This window comes from Taeniopygia guttata, chromosome 4 (assembly GCF_048771995.1).
Source record: "Taeniopygia guttata chromosome 4, bTaeGut7.mat, whole genome shotgun sequence".
NCBI lineage: Eukaryota > Metazoa > Chordata > Aves > Passeriformes > Estrildidae > Taeniopygia > Taeniopygia guttata.
The window spans coordinates 43740523-43754190 of record NC_133028.1 but is presented as its reverse complement, the minus strand read 5'-3'; the positions used below and the strand labels follow the sequence as shown (position 1 = coordinate 43754190).

The following is a 13668-nucleotide window of genomic DNA, read 5'->3' as shown; positions in this document are numbered from 1 at the left end:
ACGGAGATCTTACTTGTTATTCTGTCCATATGAATAACAACAAACCCTGGGAAGAAATGCTTTTTTTCAGTTTGATGTTGTAAAATTTCAGTGTGAAGTATAGGCTAAATAAATTTCTGTACATTAGGTTTCTGAAAGCTTTCAAAACATCCACAACTCTATATAACAGGAGAACTGAGAAACAGAAAACCAAACCACCTGATTTAGGTGTTCTGTGAAAACTCTGAAACGATAATTTGTTCCTTTGACTACTTTAGAGTTTGATTCCATCTGAAGAGTAAATACTACTGAACTGTTATAACAGTAAAAAGAAAAAAAGAGTGAAAATCCTTGCCAGGGGGATGGTGTAAATCAAAACCATGCTTTTCATAAAAAGCACCATTCCTAAATCCCACAGCGCCTCTTCTTACTTGACTACCTACACAACAGACTATGGACTTTGAACTCCTTGCCTAAATTGAGGTTACAAAGAATGAAAAGTTGCCTGATCTAGGCTAATACCCACATTCCAAAGAAGCCACTTCAAGATACACATCTAAGCTTAAACAAAAGACAAGGATAATGGCACTTTACTCTAAAACATGGAGGAGGAAGAAAGAGAGAAGCTCTCATTATCCTAAAATTAAGCCCCATGAAACAAGCACCCAGAGCTGAAGTTACAATAGGAAGAAATCTAAGCACATTAAGGCATGGAAACGGACTTTAAGCAGCAGAATATACACATCAGCTCACACAAATCCTTGCGAAAGTCCCTCAATAAGAGATTAAACAAATTACACAGTTATAGAATCAGAACCAAAATACTTCAGACACTTGAGAGCTGGAATAACTTGTTTCCTTTAGGATAAAACACACTGCAACTTGTGTTAAATAACCTACCACACTGAAGGAAATGTTTAAATTTTTTAATTACAGAGGAAAAACAGTAAAAGCTAGAAGGACCTAAAAGAAACTGAGGGAATCAGCAACAAAATGGAGTACTGACAAAGCAATAAACACTGCATGCATAATATAAGTCACCTAGAATTATACTGGAATATAAACCACAAACTTCAGAATTCGGAATTGCTTTAGAGACTCCCATAAACCATTTAGCTCTTCTGCAATCAGAGAGGTAATAAACAAACTTAGCCTGAATAAAACCTGGAATAACAAAATGCCATGAAAGCTATTAAATCATCACTTCAGAAGTCAATGGGATGCTGTACCAGAGCACAGTGCTCAAATCAAGATACATTATCTTGAAATAATAATGTAGTGCTGGAAAGCGGAAAGAGAATCAGAAATTCCAGCAGTACCGCCAAAGCACAACTTCCTTTTCACTGAGGTGAAACGTCATATGTCCACATTCTAAAGCTCAAGAAAGAGCTCTTCTCAAACAAGAAATATAGCAGAAGTGCACACCAAGTATGACACAATATCTAGAACAAAGAGGACTGTTTCTTCTATGTTTCTCTCAATGAGAAAAAAGGAAATGGGTTTTATTCTGTTTTAGAACTGAAATGTTACCATGCCAGAACTGAGAGAAGATGGCATTTAACTCCTGGCTTGCTAAGCAACCTGTGCATTTTCTTCAAAGAGAAAAGTGGGAACTAGACCACATACTAAATGAGATTTTTAAAACTATACATTTATAAATACATCAAGATAGTTATCATTATAATATTCTCTAAAAAAACATAAAACGAGATTTAAAATCTATAGAACTAGAGCTTCTAGATGAAGGCCACCAAAATGGTAGACATTATGTTTCAGGTCTGTGCCACAACTGCCTTTTTCACATATTTTTCCAAAGACTGGAAGAGCAATGGCCCCAGCATTCTCAACGGAAAGCTGATATTGCTCATAATGCTACAGGAAGTAAATGTAACACCATGGACTCCAAATGTAAAATCATCATGTGGCATTCATACCAGTGAACTAGAGCATATGGTTTATTTCCTTCTCTTAGGTCCTGGTAAAAATGAAGAGTAAACCTACCTGAATGCTAAACAAGTAACAATCACAAAAACATACATTCAAAGCTTAAACAAGTTCTGGAAAAGGCTCTTCAGACCTCTTACTTCAAGATGTGTATCAACAGCTTATACAAAATAAGGTGAACGTTTTCTGCAGGTCAACGATATTCCTCAACTGTGGGATTTCTTGCTCTTTTCTGTAAGGCAGCAGATCCAGCATTACTGTCAGAGACGACAATGGCCTGGACAAGTGGGTGGCCCAAACCATTCTAGCAGCACCTGCCCTTACCATGAAATCACTTTTCCTTTTGTACTGACGTTTATTATACAGTTTTGTACAGACAGAAGCTAAACCTTGTCCAAATGATCTGATTTAGAACACACTATGTAAGAATTAGATCAATTAGAGGAAAGTGGGAGATGGTTGGCACCTCCCAAAGTGAAGTGCTGTTGTCTATCCAGAAGGCCTTCAATATCCTAAGATTACCTAGAAGGAAATAACACCAACCCAGAAGGAAATAGTTTAGGATTTGAGACAGTCAAACTGTAAAGGTGCCACAGGAAAAACAAAATTAACAAACTAAAATATCTTGTCTTACCGCTATTTTAAAAATGGCTAAGTTGTACCTAAAATCCATTTTCCATTCTCTGAAGTTCAGTAAGCTTATTGTAATGAAATATATTTTTCTCTTCCTTGCAGGTAAATTACACATAAATGTCAGTTCACTTCAAAAAGAATTGTGCAAATATATTTCAATGCATGAACTATTCTTCCTGCTTAAATGAAAAAGTTGACATGACAAATAGATGAAAACATGAATCCTCATTAACACCTCTAGTAACCTTAGCCCAGCTATACTTTCACTCATCAAGCTGTCCTTCACCTCCAAAAAACTCAAGTGAGAAATGCTCAATAGGACCTAAAGCACTTTGTTTGTAAAAGACATTATTTCCATAGTAAGCAGGAAGATCAGAGTCTTGTTTAACTTTGAAAATTGATTCTATTAACAAACAAGACATTATTTCATAACTAAGAAATCTTCCTTTAATCTAGAGATGCAGCAGTTTTCAGACTTTTTTCATTTTTATCTTTTTCAACGGAGTAATCCTTGAAACCAACAAAAACCAACCCCACAAAATGCTGGCATGAAGTAGACAAAAATATATTATCCAGCAAAAATGCCTTCAGCTCCTTCTAACAGGTCCTTTGGAAAATGCTCAAGTACAAAGAACAGCTATTCACATTAAGAAAGTGTTTCTGAACAGCAGATAATATGGGGAATAAGTGGCACTTATTTTTTCCACTGTGTGGAAAAAAAAAAAACGAACAAAAATATCATTCACTTAAATAATTAAAAATAGTGTTGGCTCATCATATACTGTACAGAGAAAATATAAAAGGATGTTAATCTTTAAAGAGGTAATAATCAGGGTAAGAAAATAATGAAGATTAATATGACTAGCACTGCAAAAGCTCCCAAAGGCCCAGTTTTGAATGGGAATGCCACAGTGCTATGTACGGCAACAAAGACGAGCTCCCATTTCAGAAACCACACACCCCAAAGACAACTAAACAGAAAAAAAAAAACCTAGGATATTAATCAGGTGTGTTTAACAGTTCTTAGATGTGATATGCTTTTTGAGCCTGTAGTATATAGTATCACTTCAGCCTAGAGAAAAAGAGGATTACAATCCTTTTCCTGACAACATGATTCAGGAACAGTATGGGATGCTAAGTAAGAAGAAATAAAATATTCACCCTCTCAAACATGAAGTGCTTGGTTCACAGAAATGCTGTCTATCCTGCAAAAGGAGGAAAATAGGTTACCTTTTAGGTAGTAAAAAGCAGATTCCTCAATTATGTAACTTTTTCTTTTTTTAAGAAGATGGTACTGTGTCTTTAATTTCTGTATCATTCCCTTTATTCTACAAAGAAATTTTTGAAGTCCATTTCCATGAAAAAATTAGCCTTGCATCTGCATTATGTATCCTTATTAAACACATATTTTAAGAGGACGTTGCAGGAAAATGGCTGGAAGTCATGCCAGAAACCACTGCATTACATGTCCTTTCTGCAATCTAGGTGAAAAGGAGAGTATACATTATTCTAGTCTGGAAGACAGAAAAGAACAAGTCATTGTGGATTAAGCATTTGCTCCCAGAACAGCAGAAATGCTTTTTATGCAGCACGAATTACCCTTTTAAAATACATACAGAATTCTTTGTCAAATTGAAAAGGTTTAATCAATTACCAAGAAGTTTTCTGTTTACTTTTGCTGTGTTGGAGGTCAAAGGGACACTGTAATCACAGTTCATTCACAAAGCAATTAACACAGATGTACAAACCTATGCAAATACATGGTCAAAAAAAGTTTTAAGAAGAACCCGTGTTCTTCAAGAACCAATACAGCAATGTAGAAAAGTCTATTATGGTCATATGATCTATCAGGATTCCTATGAGGAAAGGCTGAGAGAACTGGAACAGTTCAGCCTGGAGAAGAGAAGGCTTTGGGGTGACTTAATTGTGAACTTCTAGTACCTGAAGGGAGCCTACAAGAAAGATGGTAAGACACTTCTTACAAGAGAGCGTATGCATAGGACAAGGGGGAATGGATTCAAACTGAAAATGGGTAGGTTTAAGTTGGATGTTAAGAAGAAATTCTTTACCGTAAAACTGGAACAGGTTGCCCAGAGAAGTTGTGGATGCCCCATCCCTGGAAGTGTTTAAGGCCAGAGTGGATGGAGCTCTGAGCAACCTGGTTTAATTAAAGCTGCCTCCTGTCCACAGCAGTGGGGTTGGAACTAGATAGTCTTTAAGGTCCCTTCCAATCCAGGACATTCTATGATAGACACAGATAGAAAAGGGAATCAAAAACAACAATGAGAGCAGCCTTAACATGCATGCTGCTTAAAGATGCAAATACAGTTGCAAATTACAGACTGTGCTCTGTTGGAAAGGAAGGATAAATATAATTGCCTGGCAAAAGATTTACAATAGTACAGCCAGGATGAAAACAATCCCCCCTACTGGCTGGACAATACCCTTACCTACAGATAGGTCCAAAAGTCAAATGGACTGTTCCATCTCAACCCCCAAAATCTATGCTTCATCCCACACCTGTAACCCTCCCCTGAAGCATCAGGTGTCTGTGACCCCATTGGCCCAAGTCTTGTTCCAGCCCACCTTGAAGCCCCCTGATAAGGGGTCTCCGAGGGGCCAGACGCTCTCTTGGATCTTCTCCCCTCTTGGAACTTCTCCTCTCTTGGATCTTCCCCCCTTTCAGATCTTCCACCCTCTCCTAGAGCATCCTCTCTACCCCTTGTCTCTCCCCTCCTCCATCCCCTCAGGCCTTGCCACATGCTGCGTCTGGCAGCTCCAAGCAAGACCTTTCACCATCCCTAATAAACCTGATATTCTAAGAGCAGCCTTCAGAGATCTCTCGTCTCCATTCATCAAAGCCGACCTGGAGCCCAGCGTTCCCTACAGTGCTCCACTTCCAAAAGCTCTAAATATGAGCATTCCTAAAACCCCACCATTCAATACTAAATACTGAAAATCAAGTTAATATATCCTCCTCATCCTTAATCCAGTAATACCTTTAAGTTCTGATGCACCTAATTGCAAAGAATTGCTGTAGCTAAAGATTATCCCCAGTCAGATAGATCCTAAGAAATCCCTTAAGCCTCCTTCTTCCACAGGGATGAAGCAAGACCTGAAGGTAACAACATATGGAAAATGCATGAGAAATAGCAGCCTAATAGAGACAGTATAAAACAGGGCAACACCCAGAAAAATGCAGCTCTTAATAGCTAGCCTCCATTTAAATGACATCTCCAGAACTACATTTTTCAGTTATTGTGCATCACATGGCAGCTACAGCCTTGACTGCACAGCCTGCAACTCAGGTGCACAGCACAGAGCCCTGCATAGCCAAGAGCCACCTTGAGGACAAAGCTGAAAAAACAAAAGCTGATTTTCTTGCTGGGAAGAACAAACACATACAAAAATGATGCTTTCTTATGAACAACTGAACACATCTATAGAACCATTTGTGTCTGCATGCATAACCTGGTAACAGTCACTGGCTGCAGACAGCTTCATGCTGTGTGTGAGGCATTAGGGGTAAGCCCAGAGAAGGGCACTGGCTGCATTTCACAGGATGTTCTCAGAGGCCTGCTTCAAATTCATCTCCACTTGTCTGCTGTGACTCATTGCCCTCTCCTTTGCCTAAAGCATAAGGTGATCCAGTGCCCAGAGAAATCAGTGGAGCTGACATGAGGTCACAGACTTTCCTAATCTTCTACTATCCTCTGAAGATGCATAGCCTGAAGAGCAGCTTGGGCTTTGTAGCCCTCACACTGTAGGTATATCAAGTTCCCACAAGTAAATGGCATATATCCTTTAGCACTTCTGAGGTACAGTGACTCCCTGTTGCCCTCTCTATCTTCAGCATCTGTACAACTGTACCCATTAACAGCCAAAAGTCAGATCAACCTGTTTAGCACATCTAACATTAGTGTTAACACTGTAGGAACGTGTTTAAATTTGACACAGAGTAATTAAAGTAAATCATATGTATTTAAAGTACACTGTTCCAAAGGCACTCTCAAATCACTGCAGCGCTGTAGATAATTATGTATAGCACTCAGTGCACTGAAGAAAGAAGACGATGAGGAAATGTTCTTGACAAAGTGAAGGGAGCTGGTGTGCTCTGAACATAATCTGAAGAAAGAATATGGGTGTTTCATAGCACATAACCTATAAATTAAGCTGTCAATAAAAAGAGAATAGGGGAAATAGAGGAAAAAGAAAAACAGCTATTCCTTCAAATGAACCTCAGCTGCTGAATCCCTTTCTATAAATCTAATTGCATATATTTTGAAATCAAATATTATTTTGTTTTAAGCATTATTTCCTAGATGACAAAATCAGCACAGAGGACCATGTATTTCTTGATACCGATTTGACAGACAAGTGTATTATACTTTTCATGCTCACTGGTATGCCACAACATTTAATTTTTTAAAAAAATCAAAGCTCTGTAAAAACAAAGTTATATCTGTAGGATATTTTCATGAAACATTTTTTTGCAGCTAATAGTCCCTAAAAAAAAACAAACTGGTAGATAAGAAAGGGTTCAACCCAAAATTACTAACAATGAAGAGGAAGGAAAGTGCAGCATGTGAATCTGCAGCAAATCTAATGTGAGTATTGATCTCTGCAATCAGTAGCAGGTTGTCTTTCAGATCACAGGTACTTTTATAGTTACACAAACGTCCTTGCTTACCTAACAGTGAAGGTCTTAAAACAATTGACCTGATTTTTTTCCTATTTTTTTTTTCTGAAGGTAGGGGATCCTGTTCAAACTGTCTATTGGGTATCAATTAAAAAGGAAAATCCCAGAGAAACACAGTAAATAATAAATGATATTGTAGCAGAAAATAACAGCATTAGCATAAGTAGAATAAGCAAATCTATAGCAGCACAGAAGATTAACAACAATTACATCAACATGAAATCTGGTAAAAGACAGTTTTTAAAATGCTCTTACACAACAGAAAATCAGGAAAGGCAGAAGGCTCTTCTGATGCTGAACTTATACACACAAAATAATCTCAGGTTACGCTGCTGAGAGATGTATGCATCTTACCCGTGAGTACAGCTTTTGCTGAAGGGTCTGCCAGATCCAGTGCAGATTTCCCATCGGTGTTCCGAATGTTTGGATCAGCTCCGTGCTGCAGCAGCACTGTGCAGGGAAAGCAGAAACAGTATCTTACCTCAGGTATACACAGGTTATTTACTGTTAAGTGTCTCCTTGGCATGATGAAGGCATAAACAAACATTGCACAATTTTCTTTATTTTTCCTTCTGTTTTTTCTCCCTCTCTCTCCTTTTTCTTTTTTTTTTTTCTTTTTTTTTTTTTTTTTTTTTTTTGTTAAGCACTGCAGCAAAGGATCTTCTCCAGACTAAGGCTAAGTTGGCAAGTTAAGATATAGTCAGACCACATGACTTTGCATGATAAACATGAACCCCGACTCTCTTGGAATAGTCAGGTTTGGGTTCCTCCTGACAGCTAGCTGGTATGCTGTGCACTCACTGACTCACACTGGGAAGTCTGCTGTGGAACCTGCTTCTGCCTTTACTACCACTACTGCTGCTTGTTACCACTTCTGTTCCTTTTCCAGCTGAATATTCCAAGTTACCCCGCCTCTATAAATCAGCAACACTCCAGCCTTTCAGTGGCTCATCATTTGCGTAGGAAACCTTAACCACGACATATCAGCTCACCTTCAAGAAGTGTAACAAACAGGCTAAGATTTGTAACCTGGTACCCTACGGATTGGATGCTCAGAGGCTGTTATATTCACTGGTATCCCTTTTCCCTCCTAAGTCTATAAACACATGAAAGTGCAAATACATAAAAAACACTTAGAATACAATATACAACCATAAGGCTAGGAAGGCATTGATACAGTAAACCATCAACTAGAAAAGTTAATTTAAAAAATCCCAGTATTTTTCCTGAGAACTCTTTTGATCAGAACCAACATAATGCAATACAGATCACCACCTGTCAACATCAAGACATTTTGTACAGAACTGGAAAACAAAGCCCATGGCAACATTAGAGGCCTGACAAAAAGGCCCCAAATGTCACTCAAAATAAGCACAACACATTACAAATTCAGAGCAACAAACTTATTTTGTACAAGTGTGAATAACAGGACAGTATACAGACATTCAGGTCAAGGAGATGAGTAATAAAAACCAGCTGACATTCATGGTTGTTCACACATTTGTTGAGATACAGCTGGACTGAAGAAGTCAAGACAAAGAAATAGCTGCAAACAGTTTTTGTAACTAAGGGTATAAAAATACTTCACAGACAGAATTCTTCAGAAAAAACATAATCCAATTCAGAACAAAACTAATTACTGATACTGTATATATATATATATATATATATATATATATACACACACACACATATATTTTTAAAAAGGTTTAACCAGGAAACACTTTTCAGAAAACCTTTTTTTCTAAACTAAAAATTTAACTTGTAGTATTGTTTTTATTCAAACCTCTTTTCTTATACATATCTTACTTCAAATTCTTTAAACATTGCCCAACTTCATATATTTTAACTTACAGGGTGCAATGCTACATGCTTGCCCCCAAGCTGAATTTTTGCAGAAACCTGGTGCTTCAGTGAAGTAAATTGACTTATCTTATGCTTTGATGAGAAGGCACAATTGCCTGATGTTTTTTATAGAAGACTCAAGTAGGAAGCCTATGAAGAAATCTAAGTTGGTTTTTTTTTGCGGTGGGTTTTTTTTTCCCCCGTGTCAAGACAAAAACACCAAAATGGGAGGGGGGAGAGAAAAAAACCAGCTAGCACGTGCTCACTGAATCTTGTTAGGATCTAGCACCTACATTTCTGAAGACACCATCTGTGCCATACATGCTACCACCCACTGTGAGATCTTACTCACGGACAGGTTTGAGACTGAGCCAGCCTCTCAAGCCACTCAGGCACACTGCAGTAGGAACAGGCAAACAAGACCCTTTGCAGACTTTTAAACACAACAGGCAGTATAGGAACTGAGTATGGAAAGACAACTTCTGTATGCCCTATCTCTCTTCCCTTGGACCCTGTTAAGTGACTCTAGATACCTGGGAAGTGGGAAGCCATTTGTCCCAAGAGGCACCAGTGTAAGAATAGTAGCCTGAAAGACATTACCAGCAACTGATCATCTATCAAGAGAAAGCAGGCAGTACAAAACAATGAAGCACTGACCAGACCAGAAAGCAACAGAGGATTCACATGGCAAAAAGCCTCAGACAAAGAGCTAGGGGAGAAAACAGAAAAAGAAGATGTGGCAGGGGAAAAGATAATAGCCCAGAGAAAAAGTCCATGAAGAAAGACCAAGAGAGAGGAATGACTGGGATCTGACCCATTCGGAGGTTTGGACTAGCATGTGATGCCAAATTGAGGAGGGTTAGGACAAGAAAGGTGACTTTAAAAAATGCCAGGTAACAGATGTAGAACTCTCAAAGGCATCTGCAGCTGCCTGAGTTCAGTATTAAAACAGAAGCACATTTTCAACTCTCTTGGTTGTTCCATCCTATGCAAACCAATCAAAGTGCTTCCCTGCTGCTTCTGCTGGCACATACAGATGACAACACACACGGTACTGCTTCCAGATCCTCTCCTGGTAAAACAACAAAGGATGATGCAGTATATCTAACCTGCTCAGTCATGCTAATGAACCATAAAGGATTTGGCCAACATAAAATTTCTGTGTCCAGTTTTCAGCCTTTTTAAAACCTAGGCAAATACATTAACAATTTACTAACAAGGCTTAAGCTGGTTGTCTGCAAACCCTGGAATTATTAACTGCCTGTGTAACACACATTCAAAGTGGCCAAATGAGATACAAATAAATAACCTATCAGAACTCAGTTGCTGTAACCATGAGACTCATCCTTCTTGTCTCTGCAATCATTCATCCCACTCATCTTCCAGCTTCTCCAACAACCAGGGGTATAGTCCTGCAGATACTGTCCTTATTCCATCCTAGAAACACATCTATACCATGGAATTAAGGCAATAGCTTCTTGGGGAAAACAAAAAAAACCCAATTATATAAATAAATACTTCATTAGAATACATATGAACAAAAGAAGCAAATGCATCACAAAGGCCATCTTATTCTTATACTTCCTCTACTGACTATTTTATTCCAACATCTCCATACCTTTTAAGTACATAATCTCACAAAAAGATATCCCAGTAAGTGATGTTGTCATCAACAGGAATTAATAAGAGAAATACAGCATTTGATGTTTAGTCTATCAGTATAACACAGCTGTACTTCAATACCTGCCAAACCCCAGGTAGCTTCTAATTGAATGTTCTCCTCCATGTTCAAAACCTTTAACACTTTAACAAAGAAGAGAAAGTCTCTTCTAACAACAGGGCATTTGAGATCTACACACAGTGTGTCTCTCTAGACTTCCTTTTCAATTCACCAGGGATGTGTAAAAATTTCAAGATAGATCTCCTCTGTGGGGAAAAAACATTCCCTCTATAAAGAAACACAAGAGAACAAACCATTCTAGATAATTGTAGCTATTTTGGATTTCAAACACTCGCTGTACATTGGTTTTAGAGGATGGTTTCTGAGTAGCCTGAAAAGGTAATGTGGAAATAAGTTTCTATCAAGAAACTTCTGTTCCAGTTCTGTACACTGAACAGGCAATTGTAAGGATGTTGTACACAAAAATTAACTCCTGAAATTTTGTTAATTGGCATACTTGGATATGCTGGTTTATTTCCTCTGGACAGTGGGGACATTGGGGTGTATTATTTTGCTGTATTGGAGGCAGTGCCCCTTAATAATCTAGCAATACCATTAGCAGACTAGTCCTGCCTTTTCTACAGACCATATTGTACAAAGAGTATAAAGAAGGTCTTTTTACTGAATCTTCATATCGCATATAGATGTCAAAACCCTGTAACATTAACTATAGTACAGACATAGACTGGTCTGGAGGTCCATTTTTTACCCTCACTGCAACTGCTAAAATACTTCAGGTTTAGGTTCTGATCTTCACATACTATCTGAAATACCTTATTTAATTACATTGCCATTATATCAGATCAGTACTAGAGAAAAGAAAGGCTGTAAGTCTTACTATTTTTTTTTTAAAGCTACTTAATTGAACAGAGCATGTACTACAAGTACTAATGATTTCACATTATTGTCAACTCCCTACAGCAGGATGACTCCTAAAATGACACACTTGGCCCACAGCCTTCTGGCATAGGTATATTGGACTGTGAAGTTAACCAACACAACCTCACTTGGCTGTCAAGAACAAACATTTTTACTTTGGTTAGTTTCAACCTTCACATTTTCACTTCACATTTCAAGGTATGGCAAAAACTTCCCCAGAAGCTATCAACAAGCAACAAGTGTTTTTACTGGGGTGGGGGGAAGAAGTTTGTCTACATAGAAACCATCACCCAAGTACTTAGTCCTTCCTGCTTCTTACTCCTACAGTTGAAAGTGCACCAAATGAAAACACTTTTGATTGAAGTACATAAATACAAGGAAATAGAACAGGGATTAAAATACATTTGTTTGTTCATATTAACACAAAGATCAGTATAGTTCAGATATGACTCCTCTAGGCCCAAAATCCACAGCTTCCTGACTGTTCCTACAATAATGCTGATGGAAAAGTTCACATTTGGTTTCAAATCAGATGAATGCAAGTAGAAAAAAAAGAGCACATCCAAATTTTTGACTGTTGAGTGAAAAATGCAAGATAAACAGGCAGACCTCCCAGAAGTATCTGTACTGCAAGCTGCCTACTGCTTTTAATTATATTTCAAGAGTTGCTCACAGCTCTACCATTGCCTATTCTCTCCACCAGTTTTTTATCACTGTCCCACTGCCTTGTCCTTGGGATCCCTTCCAGCTACCCCAGCTTTACTATATATTCTTTCTTCCCCCTTTTCAAATTCTACTTCTGGAGACGATCTCCAGAGGTTCTTTTCAAACTATTAGTTTAGCTTTATCTACTTACTCCCGAAGAATCAAGGTACAGAGGACACAGCCTAAGAAAAAGGCCTCTTTTTGATTTACAACACAGGCACTATCTTCCATTTCTCTAAATGACACCTCTAGAGCTGGTCTGTCCCTCACTAACTTTAGGTCCCAGGAACACACACACCTTTCAGTCTAAGTCTTGTGTAGGATGTTTCCGAGCTGACAAGAAACGTAACTTATTTACCTCCACATTCTGAAAACATTTAGACAGACCACTGGAATCCAAAGTATTAATTTTTCTCAGCCATTGATAAAAGCATCTTCTCCCCAGCTACCAGTGTATGTCAATCAAACCACTAAAGTTTTGAAGCTTTTCTCGTGTTACAAGAACACCAGTTTCTTGCCTAGATATTATACTTTTGTGATTTAGAGTGAATAATTCAATTTTGGCAAGTTACCAGATACATAATCCTTTTTGCTAAATAATCATATATAACAAAAAATGTAGCACCCTACTCTTAGCTTTATAAAATTGAATATGTAAGATATGGCTAATAACATCAACCACCACTGTATCACAGATTAACTTCCACCTCTGTGAGCAAACTCAGTCTTGTCTGTGTCATGGAGAAACAAAGTGTAGAACTCATCAGCCATTGGAACTACAAGGAAAAAACATGAGAGACAGGATCACTACAGAGGATGCACAGAGCTCTAAAGATTTAAGTATCGCTGCTGGACCTGATGACATCCATGGCCTCAAACACCCACTCCCAACTCAGTCAAGAGGAGTTGGAAAAAAAGGAGAGACCAGTCCTATGCTCTTGACTGCCTCTCTATAGAGAATGCCATCCAAGTTGAATGAAGAGAGGATTACGGAGCGGAAAGGCTAAGCACACCAAAGCACCTAGTTCAGAGTCAGGCTAGGATAGAGGCAATAATCAGATATATCTGGAAACGCTGCAGGTAGATCATTTCCAAGAAGACACAATAACCTGGCAACAGATCAGGGACAGGAGTGTCTAGAAGGCTTTTGAATATCTCCAGAGAAGGAAACTTCACAACTTCTCTGGGTAATCCTTTTCACCCAGACCACACTGACAGAATTGTCACACCTAGCCCTGTGCTGCCCACCCTGCTTTGGGGGGCT

At 38.4% G+C, this 13668-nt stretch overlaps 1 protein-coding gene across 1 annotated transcript in view; it reads right to left on the bottom strand.

The window, feature by feature from the left end:
* The window catches only part of TNKS (tankyrase), a 129158-nt gene that overhangs the window by 93059 nt on the left and 22431 nt on the right, over nt 1–13668 (bottom strand). Inside the window, exon 3 of the mRNA XM_030271537.4 lies at nt 7610–7705. Within this exon, the coding sequence (XP_030127397.4) occupies nt 7610–7705 (96 nt within the window). The remainder of the gene's footprint in view (nt 1–7609; nt 7706–13668) is intronic.